The sequence below is a fragment of the Pezoporus flaviventris genome, unplaced genomic scaffold (genome assembly GCF_033815535.1).
Source record: "Pezoporus flaviventris isolate CSIRO_AGI_PZ_B2104156 unplaced genomic scaffold, CSIRO_AGI_Pfla_v1 ptg000078l, whole genome shotgun sequence".
NCBI classification, from domain to species: domain Eukaryota; kingdom Metazoa; phylum Chordata; class Aves; order Psittaciformes; family Psittacidae; genus Pezoporus; species Pezoporus flaviventris.
The window spans coordinates 13,694,509-13,720,427 of NW_026892626.1; the positions used below are offsets into that span (position 1 = coordinate 13,694,509).

Sequence of the window (25,919 nt, forward strand, 5' to 3'; positions counted from 1 at the left end):
GTAATAAAACCAGTAGGGCCTTACTGTCAGAGCTAGGATCTGGGAACAAGTATATCTTGATATATCAATGACCAAGTCTGTGTTATCCTGGATATAGCTCCTGGCTGAAGTCTGTGAGGTGCGAGTGAATGTACTCTTGCCTCTTTCCTGTCCATGTCTACTGTCATGGGGAAAAGAGTATTTTCTGGATAGCCAGTTATATTGTCATAAAGAAATCTGTATGTGCAATGAAAAGATTTTGAATAGGAGAAAAGAAGAGTAAACAGCAGAGAAGAGGTGGAAAAATGCATTAAAATAATTCAAACAGTTATAAACTAACTTCCAGCAGTGCATAAATGTTCTGCTAAATCATTCTTGATAGTTACACAGAGCTTACATTAAGATTCAGGACAATGAACGTACCATCCCAGCAAAAACCTATTTGTACCCAACTAGATGAGCACAAGTACCCCTATGTGCAATAGAGGAAGGAACAGAAACTGTCCCCAAAAGGCATTCTAAAACAACTTGACACAAGGGAGAAAAGAGCAGCTTTGACTAAGATTAAAAGTAATAATTTAAAAATAGCTAATAATTTTAATTGTATTTTTAAGAACAAAATAAAATGTCCCTGCTCTGAGAGACTTCTTTCCCCTACAACAGCAACAGCTTTGCTGAACGCTTATGACTTCCAGGCCTCCCCTAATTTTGAACAGTATGTTCCAGAAGAAAAAGAGCATATATTTTTATAGGCAAGATGTCAAAATTAACTGAAGGAATACACTGGAAAATTCAAAGAAGAATATTTTACTTCTGCACTGGTAATACTCCTTTCTTCATAAGACTTTGGCCTGCTTTTGAATAAACCTTTCCATTCAGTAAAAGAAATGAGCTGGCTGCTGAAGTTTAAGCATGAATTTCTGAGTTGGTAACATTTTGGAAAAGAACATGTAGAGACTCATCTTGCTAAGCCAGCTGACTCAAATCTGCTCTTATCCCACTGCAAAACAACATCTGAGCTAAAGAGAGATTGGATTTGCACACTTGAATCAAAACTTGAGCTGCTACGCCCATGTATTACTAAGCCCTAGTTACATTCTAATTTCAAACATACAAACCCTGAAAGGGCTACAGCATTACTTATCTTGATTTTGAGATAGTTGCAGAAGTTTTGGGGTAAGGCAAAAGCTAAAGCAATTCAGCTAAAATAAGTACTCTATATAACATTTACATTACACATGTGTGACAAATTACCACTGACTAGAATCAAAGAATGCATTTCACCTCCATGTGGGTACAAGTGCCCTGCAAAGGGCTGCCGGACGGCACAACTAAAGTGAAAACCATTGGTGCTTTGCAGATTGTATTTCTTCATCGTATCTGGATAGAGCCTGAAGTCCTGTGATGAATCACCTTTCACTCGACAACATTTTGTGGTCCAGTTTTGTAAAATTTTTATATTATCCCCAAGAGACTTGCAATATACACTTTAAGAAAAATAAAAACTTTTTACCAAAATAGTTTACAGGGCGTTGCCCCTGCCAAAGAAAAGGCTGAACTTCTAAAACTTATTTTTAGTAAGAAAAATGCATTCTCGGAGTTACTGGCAACTGAAATGCCTAAACACAAAATCCACTCTAGCCAAGGTTTTCTGCGGGCATAGAACACAATTCCAAGTCAAACTAAGTTTGATTATTTGCAAGAAAGGGAAAATTACTGAGAACGGGCAGGATAAAGTGTGAAGCTGCTCCAAAACAGGGTAACGGACACAACCAGATGTCATTCAGTGGCTGAAAAAGGTCACAGTCAGTATCCATGTAACAGAAAGATGAGAGAGAATTTGGAGGATGAGATCCATCTACTCATAAAACTTCATGGACATTGTAACAGCATCTCTATTTCCTCTATACTCACACCTCACACTTTCTTCCTCCTCAGCTCTCACCTTTTTGCAACACAACAGCAGGCCCGTATGTTGAAGCCTGCTAAATTATATAGAACATCTTTTGCTATAACCACTTTTAGCCTCTTGGTGCATCTTGTTGCACAATTAGCGTTCCTTAAAGACTCCACAGTCATAGACATGTTGAGATATATACAGAAGTTGTCTACTACAGATTTAAAAATAAACCTTAATTTCCTTTATTTAAGGAAAATCTTAAATGCTGGATTACTGAGGTCTGACATCATACAAATGCTATCACATCAGTCCATTTCACACGTTTTAGCAACAAACAAGGTAAGGTATGAGAGGCAGAACCGTAATGGTTAATACTGTCACAACTGTGAATCAGAATGGATCATTACTGCATTCCCTATGAAGTCCCATGGAATATCAGCAATTGACAGGGAAGGAAGAAGAGTTCAATGTTCAGCAGCTGCTGAAATGAATTTTAAGCATTTTATGGAATATGGAAGTGATGAACAGGGAGATTAAACTAGATTAATCAATAACAATAATTTGACTGCATAAACAAGACCCTGAATATGTTGCCATCTGGTTTAGGAAACAGGATTCAAAGGATTCACGTGATCATCTCATATTTACTTAAAAACTAGTTACAATATAGTAATACTAGATTTGGCCTCTTATGCTTCAGAGTTCTCCTAGCAGGAAAAGCAGCTGCTTCATGGGTCTCTCAGAAGAGAATTTCCTAACAATTCTGGAAATATGGCAGTGACATATTTGTTACCATGAAGTCAAACCAGAAAAATAGCACTCAGGATATTACATTTTAATAGCAAATCAGCTGATACTCACAGGTAGAAAACCAAAGGCAGAGAGACCAGCTGATTATCAAATCCAGGCCGCCAAAATTACAAACAACTAACACCCAGAAGCTATAAAGGAAAGTAAAAAATCCTTCTGGCCCTTACAAGATCAGTAAAAGCTCTGAAGGATGGAATTAAGTACAGCAAAACCACATGATCAGCAAACAACAAAAGCTTTTTATAACCCTTTAGGGTTCTTTAGGACAGCAAAAAATCAAGATCTTCAAAGCTGGTATCACAAGATTTTTCTAACAGCACAATTATTCCAGTATACAATGCAAACATATATGTACACTTCTCAAAGCAAAACACTTGAGGCTCCCGTCCTTATAACCCTGCAGAAAGACACTCCAGAAAACCATTCCATACACAGGGAAAGTCATCTGTTCAGCACTAATTTGTGCAAGGTTTCTTTTGGCTAAATGATAATTTATCCCAAACCTACTTGTAGACAGCAATCATGTACGAGCATCTTTAAAAACATGTTTAGTAACACAGCAAAAATCCTGTGTTCCACAAAAAGCCAGCAAATCACGTATTTGCCTCAACGGCATTAGAAGGCAAAGTGCCTTCTACTCCCAAAGCCACTTGTGTAAGGAACTTTTGCTTCACTTTCCTATAGATGAGATCTTTTGTAATCTAAAGATATTTGGCCACTGTAATAGATGTAACACATCCATTACACTGACCTGTTAATTGTTTACTCCACACTTCTGAAACTGTAACGCTGTCTTCTTGAAATCCTAAATGCTGAAATCCAATTCATCTTATTCCTGTAGCAGCAGAACAATGCATCAACGTACAGCATATCCATTTCAGCATATCCATTTATGGCACTTAACATTCGGGAATCGGATCAGTGTCATCCTAAAAAGCAATTTACAGAAATTATTTCTTTTATGAGAAAGGTTTAACTTTCTTCCTGTTCTAAGAACCCTGGCCACCAGCAGGTGGTGTTTCTGGAAATGTCAAGTAGTTTTTTTCCCCCCTACAGATGAAATGCAAAACTCCACCTGCAACACTGGTGGGTTTATGCAAGGCTGAGGCTCCACATTCTCTGCAAAATAGGCTTGTTTTATCCATGTGATTTTTCAGCTGAGCAATCATAAGAAGCATGAGGATGATGATGTATACCTGAAAATTTAAATACAAATAGGCAAAATGGGATCAACTTGAAGGTAGGAAAACTGGAATTTATATTGTCAGTCCAGCAAATGACCCTTTGCAGCTGCTAGATTACTCTCAATAGAATTTTACTCTTTGGATAGTCCAGGGGCTTTTAAAATCATACTGCATATAACAGCAACTATTGCTTTTTATCTATGTAGAACACGCTTAGTTACGATCAGCAAATAAATCTCTTCATTATTGATCAGCTGAGCTGTAGGTTTGAATGAACTACATAACCTTTAAAAATGCTAGGGGCAGAAAGGAGGATGAAATGAACATAAGGTACAATAAAACGAGCAAATATGAGAGAAAAAATGCTTGACTAGCCCTAGTAAAAAAGAAACCAGCAGAAACAGGGTTAATTCTAGCCTTATAAGGCTGTTCAGCAGCACTTCAACTGCACACAAATTAGAACAACCCTGGGAATCTATAAAGCTTGTTTTATTGCCAAGGACAGGCAGCAAGATCTGCATTTTGCTGCTGTAAACTATCCTTTATTTAAGACATTTTAAAGCAGAATAGACTTTTATATGATGTTTTTTACTGCTGCATCATCAACAGGTGGCATTCGTTGCAGCTTTACACACCTAAATGCAAGTTCTCCCGGACACGACTGTTGAAGTTGGCACATCTATTAAGCGTGTACCAGAGCAAGAAACAGCCTTCTGTTGACCGGAGGAAAAATCAGCTCTGCAGAAATGGAATTAAGGTAAAATAAAGTGTTTCACAGTACATGGTTACCTGTAATGCTTGTAATTGCTTGGCTTTTGGTGGCCTTTCAGGTGTAACTAAAACCTGACCATCGACCAACCTTTTAAAATCAACTGCTGAGACTGTTAACTTGTCTTGTATTTAAAGCAGTTTTACTGCCTTATTCAAAAATAAAAGGATGTTACATAAAAACCAACAGCTCACGTCTGACGCCCATCGCTGCTTGAAACAAACACCAAGCTTGCTTCAAATAAGTGTAACTTCATATGGATATTTTAACATAAAGATTGACATTATAATGATGATTTAAAACACAGCAACAGCTACTGTGTACTTATGCCTGTTTCATTAAGAAATAAAAGCTTTGGAACTGATAACCTTTATTTCTTTAAGTGTCTGCTAGCTACTTCTGTTAATAGGAATATATTTAAGCAAACTCAGAGCTGTATTTCTGACTGAAAATATTCTACACTCCTGCTCCATTAGTGGTCTGCTCCTTTTTCTCCCCCAGATTGTAAATTAGCAGGAACTGAGTCATTAAAATGTGGAAATATGCATGAATTTTACTAGTAAACAATTCAACTTTATTATGTTTTAGTGTCATTAAAATCAAGGGTTTGGGAGTAAAATGAAGATTAAAGCAATTCACAATATTTAAAACTTCACACACAGTACCCTGAGTTATAATTTTATCGCTGTTTTATTTGTTTGCGGTGTCTTTTGTTTGTTTTATTCCTTTTAAATAAACTTCCAGCAATCCTTTAAGTCCATACCATTCACCGCATATAAGTAAACAAATCAGATAACTGGTATTTTCCATTCCTATCCGGAAGTCAGTGCAACATAATTAATCCCAAAGAAAAGCAAATTGAGTATAATAGTGTTGGTGTAAATCAATATGCTGCTCGTATTACCTTTATTTCCAAGACTTGACTTTCCTTCCTACTGAAAGCAGGAGGAACCAACTGCTTTTTATCTGTTGCCTTCTCAGACACAGACTGCTACTTCACAGCCTTACAAGATGATGACGAAATAAATATATACATCATATATACATATAAACACACATATATAAACATAGATAAGGCTTTTTCCTCTGTTGACTAAACTCACTCATCTAATTTTCTCTATTTTTACATTTTCCAATACTGAGAGCACACAAAATTTTTCCAGATCTGCCCTCATGACATACTATAATCTAGAGCAAAATGAAATAATTTTAACTAAACCTTTGTATATATACTCAAACATGATGTTTTCTACAACCTCATCTGTGGATGTTAAATTAGCAGAAGCCTATGGCACGTAGTACAATGCTGGATTATGAGATTAATCATTTTCCATTTACAAATTGCAGGTCCAAGGATGTTCATTGAGTATTAAAAGAAAACAAATGGAGCTAAAACTCTACCTTCCAGCCTGCATGAAGAAATACCGTTGATGAAAAGCTTTTGTTACAGAGACCCAAGTACCATAATGGTAAAAAGATTCCTACATGATTTTAAGGCATACAGGAACTGCAAATTCTCTCATTTGCGATGTATATAGTGTCCTGTAAAAAAAAAACTTAAGAAATTTACTGTATGTACTGTTATATTTCAATGTTAACTAATTTGACTTCTAAAGAATTTTGATTTCCTAAATGAAAGTGTACATCTTTTTTCAATCCAATCAAAATGCTTACCTTGAACTTGGCTGAAAACAACAAAAACCCTGATTTTTTTGGCATTACCACCAAACTGTGAGTACTAGTATCTTTTCCGCAGATATTTCAACCATGGAAGCTTACTCTGCCTCATTATCACCCATTATATGTAATGGCACAGCTTTCAACCTAAATGGATCACATTTGTGTAATGAAAGCTTATCTTCTAGATTAGCTGATAAATCAGAACACCAACAATATGTTATTGGTCTTTTCTTATCATGTCTTTACACAATATTTCTTTTTCCCATTGGTTTTGTAGGAAACATTCTGATACTGGTTGTCAACATAAGCTTTCGTGAAAAAATGACTATTCCAGACCTTTACTTCATAAACCTTGCAGTAGCTGATCTCATTTTAGTTGCTGATTCTCTTATTGAGGTTTTTAATCTTGATGAAAAGTATTACGATATCACTATTATTTGTACCTTTATGTCTTTGTTCCTTCAGATCAACATGTATAGCAGCATTTTCTTTCTGACATGGATGAGTTTTGACAGATACATAGCACTGGCAAAAGTAATGAGGTCCAACATATTTCGCACTATGCAACACGCTAGAATAAGCTGTGGTCTCATATGGATGGCATCTATTTCTGCAGCACTAGTTCCATTTACAGCTGTGCATTTACAACACACCGGAGAGGTCTATTTTTGTTTTGCAGATGTAAAAGAAATCCAATGGCTAGAAATAACCTTGGGGTTTATTATCCCCTTTGTGATCATCGGTCTTTGTTACTCACTAATTGTTCGAGTTCTTATAAAAGCCCACAAGCACAGGAGTCTTCGTCTGCGGCGACAGAAGGCTCTTCGAATGATTTTTGTTGTTGTCTTGGTTTTCTTTATCTGCTGGCTACCTGAAAACGTCTTCATTAGTGTTCAACTTCTTCAAAAGAAAAGCGAGCCTGTGTCTTCAAGCAGCCCATCCTTCAGACATGATTATCCTTTAACAGGACATATTGTGAACCTAGCAGCTTTTTCTAATAGCTGTTTGAACCCTTTAATTTACAGTTTTCTAGGGGAAACCTTCAGAGACAAACTGCGACTGTACATTGAACAGAAAACAAAAATGTCAACATTGCATCGCTTTTGTCAGGCTGCCTTCACATCTGTCATTCCTGACAGTAATGAGCAATCAGAAGTCTGATTTAGGAGTAGCTGTATAAAACATATGACTGTGAAGTTGTGCAAACAGTGAACAAAATGCTTTCTACTAACAGAAAAAAAGTGCATTTGTGTGTGTGTGTGCATATATATATTAGTATTACTCTACTGAGTATTGAAGGTTTATATTCAAAATGTTTTTATGACAAGACTTAAATGTAGAAGCATGTGTTAGTCAGATTTAATTATGAACAGGATTATTAAAAGCTGAGCACTGAAGGAGCTTTATTTTATATTACACATGTATGAACAACAATATGAAGGGGAATTTTATCGAGGTACAAAGACTCCAGATGTAACCCACTGATCAGAGATGCTACTTTGCTGGTGTATATAAAGTACTTCCACCGAAATAATGAAGCTGCCATAGCAGTGGGGAAAAAAAAAAAATCATTACAACTTATTGACATGGAGATGCAGAAAACATTGATTTTTTAATCCATGTATGTTAAGATAAATTACTTTGCTTAGAAGAACTACATAGTACTATTGTCACTGTATTCTAGCATGTCTTCCATGATGAGCTTTCTCTAAATCTTAATATAATCTAGCGCAGTGGTTAGTTTTCATCTCATAAATGTAATCTACTGTTTACATCAGCACTTGATCAAAACTGAAATCATCTGTAACTATATTGCTCATCACAAAGAATTTCACAGAAGCAAAATGTAATGTTTCATTCTACCTTCTAAGGATTGCCCAAGACAATCTTTCCCAGGACAGACATAATTGGGCCTTTCGCCAAAAAGACCGGTGCGCATATACCTACATTCATATCTGCCTTCGGATTTAAATGCAAGTTACACAAGATCTCTTTACATTTAGCAGCCTATTGATTGCCAGGACAAACTGCTGTGGCTTCAAAGTTTCGTTCTTGCAAAAGAGTATAAAAAATGCTTATGAAAATGACAGAAGCCCAAGCTTTTAGGAAGGGAGAATTTATGCAATTGGGAGCGTTAATTAGTTATTATCAGATCTGCAATTTGTGCACCCTTCATCCTATCCCCAGAAACTACTGGCCTTTCAAGATTTTAAGGTGCATGTTGGTTGCTTTGTTCATCTGAAGATTAATTACACTAAGAAAACAAAGGTTAGCATCGTGTACTTGAAAATGACAGGTTTCAATTTCTGCTAGAAAATAACTTGGGTTTCAATCTGATTGAGGTTTAGCACAAGTTACTGCTGAACTTGTTCAGAGGAAGCTATAAAGTTGCTAGAGATTAGTGTGCAAGATCATTTAAACATCACCTGCTGCATCTCTGAAGTGAACAAACTCATTTCACCTCTGTGCTCATTGAGTTAAGCACCAGAACTCTGCTGAATAAGATGCTTTGTTCTATTTTCAAATGTCATATATGAATTAATTAGCACATCAATGGATTTTAAAGAATTTTGAAAGATACACACAAAACAATAACTAAAGTTACTAAGCAATAAAAAAAAAACCAAAACAACAGTGAAAACAATGATTCCACTCATATTTCTCACGAAATATTTAGAGCTTCCTAGTGGAAGCTTTGGTCACAAAAGACATGACCTATAAACAGAAAGGCCACAAGACGATGACTGAATTTGAAATAGACAGCTAAGATATTCCTGCAAGTGAAACAGGAACTGCAGGGTGGAGTTTGTGGCAACTGCTGATTATTGGCAAGTGACTGCTAATCACAGTCTAAGGAAAAACGTCCTTTAGTCACATCTTCCCTGCAGAACACCAAACAGATCTCCCAAGAAAGGTGCAAGCAATGTCATACCTTCTCTGCACAGGACAAATCACCAAACACTTAGCAAGAAATTCACAGCACCTTGCTCCATCACAGCTGCCCTTCTTCCTCATTATGTCCACTTTAGAATTAGCCACAATTACTCATGTCCTAGTGACTGCCAATGTGTATTAATCACACCTTGAAAGATGGCTATTTTAGACAACACAGAACTGAAGGACTGGATAATTCTCTTGGCAATACAATTCTGTGAAGTCAGACACATCTTCAGAGATAACAGATGTATTAGGTTTGTGTCATCTTGACACTTGCCACAAATAAATAACGTACTTGGGGTTACAGAAATACACTTTCCCTGTTGTAGTTGTTGCTTATTTTGTTTTGATAAGAGTAAACTTCTTTCCCCTCCTCCTTCCTTCCGATAAAAGAATCTGGGTTTTGATCAAGGCTACAGTAGAAGCCCTTTCATCACCACTGTAGGTAACAAACCAAGAAAGCGGCTTTGCTCAGATGCTTATGATAATAAACAGACAATAATACCAAATACCTGGTCATGCATATGAAACTATGAAATAGTTTGTTCCTACGCAATCATATGCAATAATGTCCTGCTATCACAGTGAAATCTAGTAAAGAACAGATTACTATAGTATGAAGAAAATAGTATTTACTCAAGATGAAATGACCTATTGAATATTTAAAACCAAATGACAAATCTAAGCTACCTGATGAGTTTCCCGATGTCGGTATTTTGGTACAGGCTTATGAACTGTGCCTGAAATGACTAAATTTAAACAATTGCTTTGTTTAAATAAAAAGTACTCTCCCAAGCGGAAATTGCACACTTCTTCCCAAAAGTTTAGGGGTTTTTTAACAGCAACTATGTACAAAGTAGCATTTACAGAAATGCCATACAACTTTCACATGTTTGTATATAGAACATGCTTTCTGCAGCTTATCACCTTGCAGTAACTCATTACCATGGCTTATCCATGAACCAAAAAGATCTGTGCTTTATGTAGTTTTCTTTAAAATTAAAAAGTGTGAGGAACATTTAAGAAAACCTTTTCTGAAGCATAGGCAAAGAGGGAATTGGAGTAAGAATTTTGATATAACTTCTTCACTTTTCTGTCTGGTCTCTCTCAAATTGTTTAAGAAAAGGATTCCATATGCCTCCCTAAAATGCTACAGCGATAAAAACTACGAAGTTTAAAAACCTGTTTATCACAGATGCTTACAATCTTTACTGTAATAATCTATGTCAACTCTCCAGACAAGAAAAGACTAATATTAAGGAAAGCACACAGAGAAAAAGAAAAAAATGAAGAAATAAAATTAAAGAATCCCTCAAACCACTAACTGCTTTTGAAAATAACACCTTAACACAAAAAGGTCTTGAATGCACAAAGTATTACTGAGTATCTAGAAACAAAATAAATTCAACCTGCACAAACCAGCACCAGTCTGAACCTGATGTGATTGAAAGCAACGGTCTTCATTCAGCTGTGTCAAAATGTATGAGAAAAATAGTTATTTGAGGCCATTTAAACATATTAAAGAGATGCTGTAACTCTGTATCCTTGTAACAATATTGGGAGTACACACTAAGTACTGACTGTGCAGACACAACACATCCACACCTAAAAAAACCCCCACAGTCTGCCTAAAGTTAAAGCTTGATCCATTTGTGCAAAGTGCTCCGTGATGTGAGGGCATGTGAAAGCCAATTTGAAACAACGAGTCAGGCAATCCCAAATTCTCTGCAAGATTTTGACATAATAAAGACAACATGTGAGAGAAGTCACTCCCCTCTTCTCCACAGAAAATGAGGACACCGGCATTCAGAACAGCCAATCCACCAATCCCAAAAGACAAGACAGGCTATAAAAAAAATAACAAAATTAACATCAGAATTCTTAAAACATTGTTTTCTTCAATACTGTTTCTAGTAAATGAAAAAGATACAAATTCATCTTCTATTTCCCCAACATAATCTGACATTTCTATTATTAATCAAAAATGGCTTATCTGTTATAGGAAATCCATTCTAAATTTGCAGAGGCAAGCTCATAAGAAAACATTGAGCACAAAGTTTTAACAAGGAAATGCTTTTAGAATTATCTGTGTTTTAAACAGAATTCACTGCCTGTACAGTGCAGGCTCTAATCCTTCTTCCAGGCATCAAGTCGTGTTAGAACCTAATGGAATTTTTTCCTGTGGAAGGATTTTGCTGTATTCTCTCAGCTGTTTAGTAAGATTGCAGAAGGGAAAAGGTTGTCTGAACAATTTTAAATGGTTAGGATCATCACATTAAAAAATGCATTAAAAAGTGGTTTACCGTAAGTAAAAGCATGTCAAGTTCAACCCTGATTATCATTTAATTCCATGTGAACTTGTTTCTGCATTAAGCAAGAAAAACAAGTTTGTGTATGAAGAAGGCAGGTTTAAATTTTAATAGCTATTCATGAAGGTGAACCAATGAATTAATTTGATTTTGACTGAAAACAACAAAGATCAGGGTTTGATTTTAATTTAAGGGACAGCATCCTTCCGTTCCACTCCAAATGTCTCATTCAGACCATCAGACAAATATTTAAAACTTTCATCAGAGAAGAGCATAGGGACAAATTCCTTAATTCAATTGATTAAATCTTTGCAACGTAATCTTACATCTGAAATGTAAGTTTAGTCTTACATTACCATTGACATCTCCAGCAGCCCCGTCAGTCCTCCTTCAGAGACTGCTCATGTTAAGAAATTATTATTATTACCTTCTGCTTAATAAATATGTCACTAATAAACCATTTCCACCTTGGAATTGCACTTTATCTTACTTATATTAAGTCTGCAATGACAGAGGATGGGGAACAAGTGATTTTTAAGACATGCATACAGACCATCTTTTCTGTACACTCTTAAGCCCTGCTGCCATGGAGGTATACTGCGGTACATGCCCTGAGCTATGTTTTAAAGAGAGACACGCTAGATTGGAAAACCTGAACACCCTCCATTCCTATTTATAATTTAGGTGTCCTTTCCTCAACAGCATTGTCCAAACTATTTATTCCACATTGACATATGATACACCAAACTTCCAGCCTCAGCTTTTGCCTTCCTTTTAGATTTCCATTCCATCTTATGGCAGCATGACACAGCCAGGAGCTAAGAATAAACAACTGCACACTGAGCCAGCCACCCAAGATGACAACAAAAGAGTAATTCCTCCTCAGGACTTCAGATACTCCAGATCTGCTCACTACTTCCAACCCAGCCTCTTACATGCTACTTTAGTTATTTTACTTATGTCCAGTGAATTCCACTACAAAATTTAGAGGTGGTTTTCTAAGTCTCATAAAACCTGTGTGAGACCATTTAGAATGGCTTTTGAAGTTGTTCAACCCCAACGACAAAACCACATTCAAGTTTCCAACCTATGATCTCAAATTGTTCAAACAGTCTGCTACAGATATATACAGAAGTTTTAAAGTTCTAAATATGCATTGCCAAAAAGCAAACCCTAACTTTTTTAATATACCTACTCTAAATAAGCCTTTAATGCAGCAGGGTAAGCCTTTCCAAAGCAGCAACTTCGCTTACAAGACCCAGCTCTCTCAACCTGCAAGCAAAATGACTGAAAAAGTTTTAAAAACCTTTTCAAATTGCATGGAATGTGTTTTCTTTATAGACTTCAGAAAAACTGTGAAAAAAAGACATACTAAAGAAACAGGAAAATTATTGGAATAGTGCTACATTATCCTTAGAAATTGAAGTTAAAACTATTTCTACAGAAAGAGCCTGGTGGTAGAATTGCCTAATAGTGGTGGAGATAAATTGGCTTTCTGCCTCAGCAGCAAAAACATTTCCTTTCCTGGGCATTCTCTCAATAGAAACGATAATATAATGACAAATTATTTTCTTCCTTTCATTCTCTCCCCATTCAGAGCTACAAAAGAGAAACAGCCTTTACCTGACTGCAGTAACCTGTTAACTCTTGTGTTCCAGTACTTAGTTATGAGTGAAGTGCACACAGCAAATGGAGAAAGAAATCAAGGCAAGAGCTCACTTAAACAATGTGATTAACATCCGATGACCGAGTAGTAAGACAAGAAGATAATACAAATAGTGACACCTGTAAGAATTTATTTATAAACACACTTGGTTTTCAAATACGTACAGTCAAGAAGTGTTACTTCTGATATTAAATGCTTACAATTCTTACAACAGTGAGAAATGTGATGCTACTTTTGTATTGTAACGTAAAGATGCCTGATTCTGCATGGCCCGTTGAACGCCGTGTGATTAGAAGCAGACACTTGCTGGCAGATGTGCTGCTAAAGATGACATCAGATCACAGAGGCCTCATGGCACACTCTGTCCGTAACAAGGGGTCCACAAGGATCCCCTGCTAGATGTGTGCTCTTCTTGACTCTCTGATACAGCGTAAGACCTTTTGGGTCTTGGCCAGATGATTTTATTACAAGACTTATGAAAACAAACAATCAAAAAAACCCCAAACCCCACAGGTTTGTTAAAAATGCCTTTAGGAAGTCATGGAGCTACAGACTTGGACAATGGAAGATAAGCATTTCATAATAAAATAGGAAAACCTTGCCTATTCCAAAGGTAACTAGAAAAAAAGAACCAGCCAATGAGGTACTTAAAGGCTCCAAAGTCAACAGCGAGTCCCACTAAAAGGCCATGACTGATTTCAGTGAGTTTTATATTACAGCTCAGTGTAACAGTTCGTAACCACCTAGTTATTTTACAAGTGGGTAAATATTAATAACTCCCATTTATGATTCCGTATGTAAAGGTAGGATAGAATGACAATTATTAGAAACATGCATACTTAAGATTTGCTATCTCCTTTATATAACCCTCTCTGCTCCCTTTTTAAGCGATGCAGCTCTAAGTCTTCCGTACATTCTCTGAACAACTTCAACATTTCAGACTGTAAGATGGCAGAAGCAGAGTTTTGTCTTCCCTTGGGTATACATGCTGTTTGCAAAAGCCTGGTTTACAGATGCAAATTATTAAGATAATGCTGAGAAATTTAATAAAACATTAGTTAATGATCTTCTGTTCAATGTCCTGCAGAACTCTTGTGGGATTCAATTAGAAACAGGTAAATGCATTCAAAAGAGAGAGTCTGGTTCTTTAAGCAAGAGATTCCCCTGTCAAATACCTTCATGCTTATACTGTCATTATTTCAGGCAGCTTCTAAAAGTCAAGATGAATTTTCTGTTCTAATTACCTGTTGGATGTAGCAGACAAGCACTTTCCAATTATGGATTAATGTCTGTGGCTTTGATCTAATACCCAAGGGCCATTTTATCTATGCTGTAATTTATTAACATACATAGACTAATCTTTCCTGTGGTTCACAATATTAGATCAAAACAGAAAAGGTATTTTAGAGGAGGAAACCTCTGGTGAAATCTAGTTTCTCATTCATACTGTGGAAGCAGCTATCATCCCCCCTTTACCTGATCCAAAACCAGTTGTTTTAAACTGGTTCCATTAACACACAATGATCTGTACTTTATTAAAATCCTTATGCCAGACTCCCATATTGTTTAAAATAGAAAAAGCTATCATTCTGTCAAAGACGGGGAAAAAACAGCTGCTTTTTAGAATAAGCATATTTTAAATATCCAAGTCTGTCCTATTTGAGGCTTTTTTTGATAAATTAACATTTAAAAAAGTAGTACCAAGAACAATAAAGAGGAAGTAACAAATACACAAGAATCAGGCTTGCATTAATCTCTTATACTGTGCATACTTCCAAGTTTCAAGCCCTGTCAAGAACCTGCCTCTGAGTGCCTATTTCTCTGTTCTTTATCCTCTATCAGAGTGTAGCAAACATTTATCCTTTCAAGCTTACAACTTAATTTCTTGCCAAATGGAATACATTTTGTGAATTCAAACATGTAACGGGGCTTTATTTTTTTTAACTGAACTTACAAATATTTTGAGGGTTTGTGCCAAATTTTCTACATTCAGCAATTTGGGTGTTTTCCAGCCATTTTCATTTATGATCTCTCTCTATGATGAGTTGGAAGTTATTAACACAGAACCCCCCAAAAAATCATAACTGACAAGAGGCAGAAAATAGTGTTGTCACTGGATGAGCTGAGCGACCTGCAGTCAAGCAGACCTACCCTCTGCTCCTTACTCCAACAACTGCTAGACAACTGTTACTCACCAAATTCAGCCTACAGGTGGGAATCCTGTGCTGAATTTCCATTTTGTGAAAGTATTTGCAGCTAAGTCATGAAAGCAAAGATTTATACTGGAAACCTAACAAGAACCATCAAGAAAGGTCTCAGCAGTAAGTGAAAAATAGGGGCTGAGAGGAAACATCAAGTATGTGCTCCAAGAAGAGAATGAAGAATTTCCCTTCTTAATAGCAAAGGAAGGACGGTTGTGTTTCACCACCAAACTCACTTTAGTACCTTGGTTATATTAATAAAAGTGAAGAATTAACTTTCAATGTCTACAGATTAAGGCAAAACCCCAGAATGAGCATGAAACTCTCGCTGGTTAATATGTAATGAAGAATGCACAATTCCTTTAAACAAAAGTAAGAAACACACCACATATTGTTTATACCGAACACAGTTGGGGACGTGAGCCTTTCGCCTGGGAAAACCATCTTCAAAGTAGCAACTGTTTTCCCAGCTGTGAATACTCTTTCCTGGGAAATCTGTTCCTACCGTTACAAAAATAATTTTCAAAGGAATGTAAAATTATTCAGCCTAATCTATGCATATCCATATTTCAGCCACTGTTTTGTACCTCCTTAGGCTTGCCTGTTTACAAAAGGCCTCCTATTCTCTATTAACACTATATTGTGTAACAATCAAATTTACCTCTTTTAATAACTAAATAAACGTATGGCTAAATTAATAAGACTATTTAAAGCAACTCTATCAATATTCTGATGGAAAAGTCTTCACCAGAAACAAATGTTTCAGTCCCATAAGCAGCTCTACCCTCAAAGTTTGGGTGGGCTTTTTTAATTTTCTTTTTCCTCATTTTAGAAATATTGCATAGATAAGAAAGCAGACAAACTATCAAGTAATGTGTCACACAGTGAGTCAGAAATGCCAAATGAATTTGTAGCTTCATGACTGTTTTTCAACTATCATGAAGGCCATCATATAGTAAGGCACTAAGAAGCCAGTGGGCCAGCAAACAGTAAACTTGTCTACGCAAGTAAGAAAAACCTTACAAATAAACCAAGAATAAACGTTCAACTGAAAGACAGCCCAAGGAAAAGAGAAATAGGCTCAACATTTCTATTACAGACTGATCAAAACCCGCAGACTAACAAGAGCACACTAATGTCCATACTGACATTTAACTTTGCCGTTTTGAGAAATAGCTATCACCCACCCACCCCCCTTTATCACCAGACCACTGCTAACTGCTGATGCATCCTTACATCAGGCATCGGAGACGGGGGAAAAATATGAAAGATTATGTCACCTTCTCGTCATAACATGGACAAAATTCTATCTGTGTGTTAGAAATACTTCAAAGACTGTCAAAAAGACAAAACAAGATACTTATTTTATGGGGTTATGCAAAATAAAATTAACTTTTTGGAATTTACTTTCCTTTTTTCAATATTTAATATCTTTTTTCTACATATGTCTTACACAAAAATAATAACCCTGCATAATGTTCTTTACTGTGAAGGTGGTGAGACACTGGCACAGGGTGCCTGAGAAGCTGTGGCTGCCCCATCCCTGGCAGCATTCAAGATCAGGCTGGATGAGGCTTGAAGCAACCTGCTCTAGTGGAAGGTGCCTCTGCCCATGGCAGGGGGTCGGAAGTGGATGAGCTTTAAGGTCCTTTCCAAACCAAACCATTGTGTGATTCTGTGATAACACTAATGCATACAGCAGAGGATTAAGCCAGTAAAGCAAACAAAACAAATTCAGGAAGTGTTGATAGTGGAATTGCAATGCAAACAGTTGCCAAAATACATTTTTAATGCATACAAGATACAGCTAATATTGATAGCCTGGTAACCAGAAGAAAATCTTGCAACATCACATTACATTGTAACTTTATGGCATTTTTTAGGATTGGAAAATACATAGCATGTTATTTTGATGCTTACAAGATAAACTTCCCATTAACTAAAGAAAAATAATTAATGGAACAATAAGGGATTAGTGAGTTTGTTTGCAAATCATCCACAGCTCAATATTTCAACAACAGGCTTTGATACGAATTAGTGGGTTGTCAAATAAATAAATACACTTTCTGATGATTGCTTTACAGTATCTGCTCGATGGAGTTTGTAGCATGAATGCCTGGTTTTCATTTATTAAACATTCAAATTACTACCCCAGTTACCTCATGACAAGCAGCATTAGAGATCGTATCAAAGTAATATTCCCAGCTATTCCACCAAGCTCATGCCAAAACATTTATGTCCACAGCTTAAACATAATTTTATGGGGTTCTCCACCACTACAAATAATGACTTTAAAGAATCATTTTCCTGTGGTTTGCTCTGCTGTAGTACTAGCTTAGTAACTCCTTATTGGTCTTTCTGATAACCTCAAAAAAGCTGAATAGAAGAACCTTTTCACTACAAATTTTGTCATTTTCCATTTAGCAAACAGATCTTCCTGTTTGGGCACCTGCACACAAGCCCTCTGAGTAAAGAAAGACCATGAGCTACTTGTTTATTTGCCATTGTTTGTATTATCTGTATGGAATCTCAAAAATTAAATTCCTTTCCCACTGATTATGCCTTTATCTGGGGAAAACGTTGATTCCTCCTCCTCCTCCAACCATTTGCAATGCTGATAGCAAGGAACATACAAGGAACCCACTGACTGTATGAGCCTTATCTAAAGTACCCTTCAACCAGGATTTGATTCATAAAGACTGACTGCCTCTTAATTAGTGTAACTTTCCTTGAAGTTTACCAGACTAAATTAGGAAAAACAGGAAATTAATATTGTTTTCTATGGATTATAAATTGCCTAGTGGATATTCAGCTCTAGAAGAATTTGTTACTGTTCTGTGGAAACCCTGCAGCTCTGAAAACAACAACTGGAGAAACAAGATTTCCCCTTAAAATTATAAGGTTAAAGGATCCTTTGATACAGTGAGGTCATTCTGGGTATAACTCAAATAGCCTTCATAAAAAGAGCAACCACATGTTGTTCCCTATCTACAGTGTTGTGTCAGTAGTGCTGTTTCAGTAAGTTTTGTGGCACTAAGGCAGCTGAAATTCTGAAAAGTGAGGAAATCCATAAACAGAAGCCAGACAAGGGAATTGCAAACAAGCACTTCTAATGCTTTTGTTATTTCAAGATGACATGTTAACAACATCATAAAGATTTTTTTTCAGAGAACTGAGACAACGTTGATTTGTCTCAGACAAGGTCCTTCAGAAAGTTTTTCTTTCAGAAGCCAGTATTTAACTTCAAACCACCAGTAAAGATGGCACATTTTAAATCTCTCTTCTTTATGCCTGTGTCACTTGATAAGTCAAAAGAATAAATGTAAACTGTCAGAAGGATTAACATACAAGCCTGTTAGTAAACTACAAAACCAATGAAAGGAAGAAAGTAAAACTGATATCCAGGCATTTAAACAAAACAAACAATAAAAATCAATGTTTAAAATCCAAGGTTTATTGCCAAGTAGCTTAATAAAACAGTAACATTATGAAAATGTCAGAATAAACACAGGCCTGAATTAAGTTTTAAAACTTGCATTGCTCAGCTCCATTAGACATGTGTCATTTAAAACTGTGGGGCTCCAAGATCATTCATGAAAACATTTATATTGGTCTTGAATTGCTCATTGCTATTTAATATAAACAGAAGAAATTGAGTAGATGAAAATCAATAAAACATCAAGATTACTCTGAAAGGTCAAGCTGTTCCAAGGAAAAATGCTTTGGTCTTAGGCCGGTAAGAGTTTTTGAAACAAATTTCAGGAAGGAGTGACCAATGTAGACTAAATCCAGTCACTTCAGATACATTTCAACTTGCCTGCCTGCAGCTCTATAACAAAATCAATTAAGAGATTTACATTTTCCACTTTGGAGACTAATAAAAGTGCTGTACTAGAATAGGAAAAAAAAGTAAATCACAGGAAAGTGACTTAATGAACCAGTGAAAGCTCTCTCCCACCAAAAGCAATGTGTCTTATAGATATCTTTTGAGGTCTTTCCATCACATATAAGACTCCTCAAGAGAAACTGGAGTCCACCCATCCTTACTTTAAGAAGGCCAAAAAAGTTTTCTTTAATTCAGCTGCCGCATTAAAAGTCAATCACAGCTCATCAGAGTCCAGTCATCATGATTCAGGAATTTCTGTAAATATATCAAGGTTCCAGTTTATTTTAAAGTAACAGAAATAAAATTAAAGTAAGGCTGCAAAATAAACATTCTCAGCAGTTGCCTTAATTTTTGTTCCAAATTTCTTCTTTGGAACCGTCCCGACTAACCGAGCATATCACTGCAGCCTCAGAATGCCTCCTGATCTTCCTGTACACACAAACCAATTTTACCTTGTTTTATACTATGTTTTCATGCTGTCAAGGTTTGGTGACCAAAAGCATTTTGAAGCATAACTGCCACTGTGACTTAACTGAGTACATCACCCAAGGCTGGGAGCATACATCCTGAACAATCATCATAAACGGGCAAAGAGGTAACTTCCATTAATCATTTCTGAAGTAAAATTGTTTTAAGATCTGCCTAAACATTTTTTATTCTCTACAGCCATTTCAAACAAAAAAGAAAAAACTGGCCTACTAACTTACACTTTATCAACAGTTACAGCTTATAAAGCTGACGCCAAAAAATGGCTTGTCATAGACCTTATATGGTACTCCCTAAAACTAACATTATATACATGTTTAAGCCACCCACTGACACCAACTTTTATAAACCCAGGAACTGTTGTGCCTAGTAGTGTTCCCCAATAGTATTAAGGATTCTCCTTTGCATTTCACACTTGCTTTTTCTTTCGCAGTCCTACAGTCTGCATGGCCAACAAAAACTAAGGGGGGGGGGGGGGGGTGTCCAAGAATTTATCAGTTGACATCAGATGGTCCAAAAAGGTCCCACTTGCAAAGGGTTTGAAGCCCAACAGGGACTTTTTCTACTTCTACATGAAATTGACACAAGCAATATATTTTTAATTTTGACATTTCAAATTCACACTGGTTTATGCTAGAAAATAATTCTCATGCAAACTGAATTATAGTACTGTGAACCTAAAGTCCATAATACACACCCTACATAGAAAATGAGAAACATTCCCTTTATGTAAACACCAGATTTCCTATTTTTGCTATGATATAGACAAAGGTGCAATCTTTTCCTACTTAAGAACATTTTTGCTGAGTTCATAACTGCATGAATTTACAGACCTCTGACTATCTACTGCCAATAGCTTGGCTGTTAGTATACTACACTTCACAAACTCTAAATGTAATAGCTAGAGATGCTTATGCATGAAAAACCTCTCAAAAAATATTCCTGCCAATGAACTTTATTAAAGTCTAATAACAAAATAAGAAGTACTACCTTTTAGTTATATAGAATCATAGAATAGTTAGGGTTGGAAAGGACCTTAAGATCATCCAGTTCCAACCCCCTCACCATGGGCAGGGACACCTCACACTAAACCATGTCACCCAAGGCTCTGTCCAACCTGGCCTTGAACACTGCCAGGGATGGAGCATTCACAACCTCCCTGGGCAACCCATTCCAGTGCCTCACCACCCTAACAGTAAAGAATTTCTTCCTTATATCCAGTCTAAACTTGCACTGTTTAAGTTTTAACCTGTTACCCCTTCTCCTATCACTACAGTCTCTAATGAATAGTCCATCCCCACCATCCCTATAGCCCCCCTTCAGATACTGAAAGGCTGCTATGAGGTCTCCATGCAGCCTTCTCTTCTCCAGGCTGAAGAGCCTCAACTTTCTCAGCCTATCTTCATACAGGAAGCGCTCCAGTCCCCTGATCATCCTCGTGGCCCTCCTCTGGACTTGTTCCAACAGTTCCATGTCCTTTTTATGTTGAGGACACCAGAACTGCACACAATGCTCCAACTGAAGTCTCACGAGAGCAGAGTAGAGGGGCAGGATCACCTCCTTCGACCTGCTGGTCACGCTCCTTTTGATGCAGCCCAGGATACGGTTGGCTTTCTGGGCTGCGAGCGCACACTGAAGCCGGCTCGTGTTCATTTTCTCATCGACCAGCACCCCTAAGTCCTTCTCCGCAGGGCTGCTCTGAATCTCTTCTTTGCCCAACCTGTAGCTGTGCCTGGGATTGTTCTGACTCAGGTGTAGAACCTTGCACTTGGCATGGTTAAACTTCATACGCCTGGCATCAGCCCACCTTATGATCTCAATTTACCTATACATCTCATGATAAACAAACAACAGCTTTTCACATCTATTTTATGTTAGGTCAGGAAACCTAAGAGAGTTTTTAAGACCATGACTTAACATCACCTTGAGAATTCCTGAGAAAAAGTCCTTTGGAAGTCCTTTGCCTTCTCTTCTCTGCTTCTTGACATTATCAAGCCACTTCGTATTTCTTTGATCCACATTCTACAGTAACCACTCAGAGCAGCAGAACTGAATTACCCTGTTTATGTACCATTTTCACCACAAAAAACTTACAGCTCTAAGTTCCCACTTAAATAACAACTCAATATTGCTAATTTCATGCTTATAAAATTAATTCATAAAACGTTCAATAACACAAAGAGACTGCTGACACCTTCTGGCCACTTGACATTCTGCCCAAATATCAAGAGGGTTTCCAAGAAAATATCTTTCATGTTTTTCCAGCCGCTCAGGATCACATGAAGACTTATACTATGCCTATACTGCCATATGACAGTTGCTTCAAGTCATTTAGTCCACCGTTCCCCACATTCTCTCACTCATTTTCTCACAGAAGCATCCAAAGCAAACACAACCTGATACAACTGATACAACCATATCTAGATTTGGCTTAATTTATCTTCACCTTTTAGATTTCGCACTGGGTATATTGCACCAAGGAACCACTGCAACTGAATCAAACAGTACATTCAGCCTCAGTACTGGATCCTGAACCCCTCACATCACAGGTAACAATACCTACATTTTATTGAATTAAACAGTCAAAAATGGGAGAACTTACCTGCAGGTTTTGTTTTTTTTTCTTTGGTTCAGTTTCTGATTCCATCTCTCCCTTTTGGGCCACACACTGCTTTAGCTGTTTTCTTTTTTCTGCTTTCTTTTTCTTTTTTTCCACATTTGTTTTCGACATTCTAAACCAAAACTTCTCTGTAACAGAAACCACCAAACTCGAATTAGAACCCTTTTTTATATTAAACATCAATCTTGTATACAGAGTTATAATTACACTGGTGCGAGAATGATTTGTGGCCACTTAACTACAAAACACACATTTGCACTGAATTTTTATCCATTTTGGAGAACTTCCATCCTGTTTCCTTTAGGAATACAGCATAGTTAGGCTACTGTAGAACTAGAATGTCATTCTCCTGTAGAAAACTCAACACAAACCGTCCTCTCAAGCCCACTCTGTGAACGCTTCACTGACCCTCTTGGCAGTAATCCCCCATAACAGATGCTGTGCTTGCTGCAGGTTACAGCACATCACACTGAACTGTTTGATCAGTTGTTCACCTCAGGTAACACCAGTCAGACCTCTCCGCAAAATTAATACATGTGACTTAGTCACAGACACCTCATTAATACACGTGTGCATACACACATACCCACAAGCCAACAGTAAGCCTACCTGATTACTAAACAGATAGCTTTAAACCGTAAATTCTCTCTGAAACTTCAAGTTTTCCTGGGTTTACGTAGATTAATGGGGAAAAGCATGCCTAAATAATTACGTCTTTTATCTTTCACTTTACAATGACTTGAGGGCAACGGCAAACAGGAGCTGTAGAGAACCTGGTTGTAAAATCGGGTCTAGTTGTAATGGCATATTACTTCTCTGAAAGAAGATCTGATTTCAGGGGCTTCCAACAGCTGCCCCAACACAGTTGCTTTCTGTGTAACAGCATACACACAACAGCTGTCTCCATCACAAGTATTTAGCTTGAAGCACGCTCTGAAAGATAAACCAGCCCAAAACCCAGGCACCCATACAGCCTAACCCTCACAGCAGGAGGTGGTAACAGCCTGACGAAGCTCGACCCCGGCACCTCCACCACAGGGACACTTCAGGCACGACATGCAGCAAGGCCGGGCGGGAGCAGGCCCCAGGAGGCGCTGGGGAGGCTCCGAACCGCCGCCTTCCCACCCCAGGACCCCGGGGCTGCGTTTCCTTTCCTGAGAAGCGTCCCTCCCGACCCCCCCATGCGGGACAGGGACACCCTCCGCCTCATGGCGGCCCCGGGGAGTGCGGGACACCGGGCACCCTCCTTCTCCCTCACCCGCTCCCCTCACGCACCTCACGATCCCGCCTCCTTCGCGCATTTAACCGAGCCCCACGCTTGGCGCCGCGGCCCGCCCCCTCTCTCTCACTGGCTACAAGGAGAGAACAGAGGCGTCTGATTGGCCTTCATCATGCCAATCCACAGGCTGGCCAATAGGAAGCCTCGCTCAGACTTGAAACGCCCACCTGGAACACGCGTTGCGAGGAGTGCTCGGCCGGTTCCTGGGGTGTGCGCGTGACGTCACCTTTCCGCGACGCGATCCGCCACGGAAGAGGTCTCCACCCCGGTGAAGGGGCGGGACCACGCCGCCCTTCCGAGCCCTTCCCGGGCCTGGCGGGGACCCGCCCGCACCCCGATAGGGATCCAACCAGGGCCCGATAGGGATCCAACCAGGGCCTGACAGGGATCCAACCAGGGCCCGATAGGGATCCAGCCAGCGCCCGACAGGGATCCAACCAGGGCCCGACAGGGATCCAGTCAGCGCCTGACAGGGATCCAACCAGCGCCCGATAGGGATCCAACCAGCGCCCGACAGGGATCCACCAGGGCCCGACAGGGAGCCGCAGATCTGGCAGCACCCACCCTTGCACGGTCTGTGCAGGACACCCAGTTTCCCCACATGGAAGCCGGAGCGCTGCCGGCCACAGGAGGCACCTGTGTCACCCCGCGGGTGCCGTGCCAGCGGCTAAGGCAGTGGGATGCTGCTTTCTGGACAGTGGTGTTGCCTTCCAGCCAGCAAATCCTAAAGGCTGTGTGTGTTTGAGGCAGCGTTATCTGCTGTCCCCATCGGGTCTGAGGGAACGTGATGGGAAGAGGCAAACGCTGCGGTTTGAGAGGGCAAGAAAACAGCTCCTAGGACTAGGCTTCTAGGGAACAAATTGGTTTCCATGTTTTCATTTTCTATAAATACCATGTACACAAACACTCCCATTTCCCCTCGGTAATTTGAGGGCAAAAACCTTTACCACAAGCACATACATAGATGGAGCTTCTTTTTTTTTGTGACAACCTGAAACAGGGCTTTTGTTTTCATAAAGTTTGATCCCAGTAGCTGCTGTGGTAGCAGATACTGGCGGTAGCTCCCTGTACATGCACCGATGGGAAGAGGTAAACCTGCTTCCTACTCCTGTCCAAGGCAGCATCACACTTTCTGCCATTCCTCTCCTTCCACCTCCTCCCCTCATCATGGGGTGCCAATCCTGCTGTCCCAAACAAAGCCTCTAGGACACGGTCTTCACTAGAAACCCCTTCCAACACCACCAGTAGGGTGCACAGCATTGTCTGGGAATGCACGGCCATTTAGATTCTAGAAGTCCCAATACTGTAGTAAGATGCTAGGGATGTGTTACGGCATTAGAGCACAGAGGATAATGAGCAGATGGTGGCATCTAAAATTAGAGGTTTAATTTAAGCTTTTGTTCCAATGTGAATAGGGAAGGTATGTTTTCTGTGTTTAGACTTCCTAAAATAATGATCGGGTTTTTTAATTACACATCCTATTGTGACATCCTGTGGTTAAACACAGTATTACAGATACTGTCACGTCACAAATTTGACCATGGTTGCATAAGAATAGACTACATGGAATTAGCAGCAGTAACTCACACCTACACTACTACATATGTAGTTTGGCAAACTACAGTCGTTCATGCAGATTCAGCCTTCGTCCAAAATTTCTGCTGCATAAGATAATAACGTTTGGCCCCATGTAATAAGATAGCAAAGGTATTTTGTTCTGTGTTGACCAGAAATTACATTGTATCTGCCCCTTCAGATGAAAGGCCTGCAACTCACTAGGATGGTTGTTTACACGCTACCCCCGTCAAAGACCATAAATCCACATTTCTGTTTTAGGCAGCATTTGTACTCTAAGGATTAAGCCTCTTCAGAGGCACACAGCAGTCTTCTCACAGCTGCAGTACAACCTCAAGGCTGTATAAAGCATAGACATTATAGCACTTAACGCTCACATCCCCTACAGTCTTTATCAAAGATCATTTTTCCCAGGTCAAGGAACACAGCATTTTCTGCTATGCAAACTGCTCATCTTCCCACCACACCAGAACAGCAGTGGGCACTCATAGCTGCAGGTGATGCAAGGGACTGCAATTACCCTCCAGTTAGTCCTAAACCAACATTTCAGCCCACCAGCCCCAATGTGCAGAGGAACAGCTCCAATGACACATGAAATTGAGGTCTTGACCTCCTGACACTATCAGTAAGCCTTGGCA

The 25,919-nt window shown here is 38.6% G+C and overlaps 2 protein-coding genes across 3 annotated transcripts in view; one reads left to right on the top strand and one right to left on the bottom strand.

Annotated features, from left to right (window-relative positions):
* Positions 1-25,919, bottom strand: part of CUNH7orf50 (chromosome unknown C7orf50 homolog) — a 133,983-nt gene that overhangs the window by 106,633 nt on the left and 1,431 nt on the right. Inside the window, exons 1-2 of one of the 2 annotated variants that reach the window (XM_061474082.1) lie at positions 23,703-23,853; positions 22,410-22,555 (exon numbers count right to left, since the gene is read on the bottom strand). In XM_061474082.1, coding sequence (XP_061330066.1) covers positions 22,410-22,538 — 129 coding nt within the window. In that variant the 5' untranslated portion in view covers positions 22,539-22,555; positions 23,703-23,853. Of the gene's footprint in view, positions 1-22,409; positions 22,556-23,702; positions 23,854-25,919 lie in introns of those variants that run through there. The other variant, XM_061474081.1, reaches the window with a different exon arrangement.
* GPER1 (G protein-coupled estrogen receptor 1) lies at positions 4,494-7,868 on the top strand. The gene is given in 2 exon segments (XM_061474078.1): positions 4,494-4,630; positions 5,990-7,868. A coding segment is annotated over 1 exon segment (1,125 nt). The 5' UTR covers positions 4,494-4,630; positions 5,990-6,409; the 3' UTR covers positions 7,535-7,868.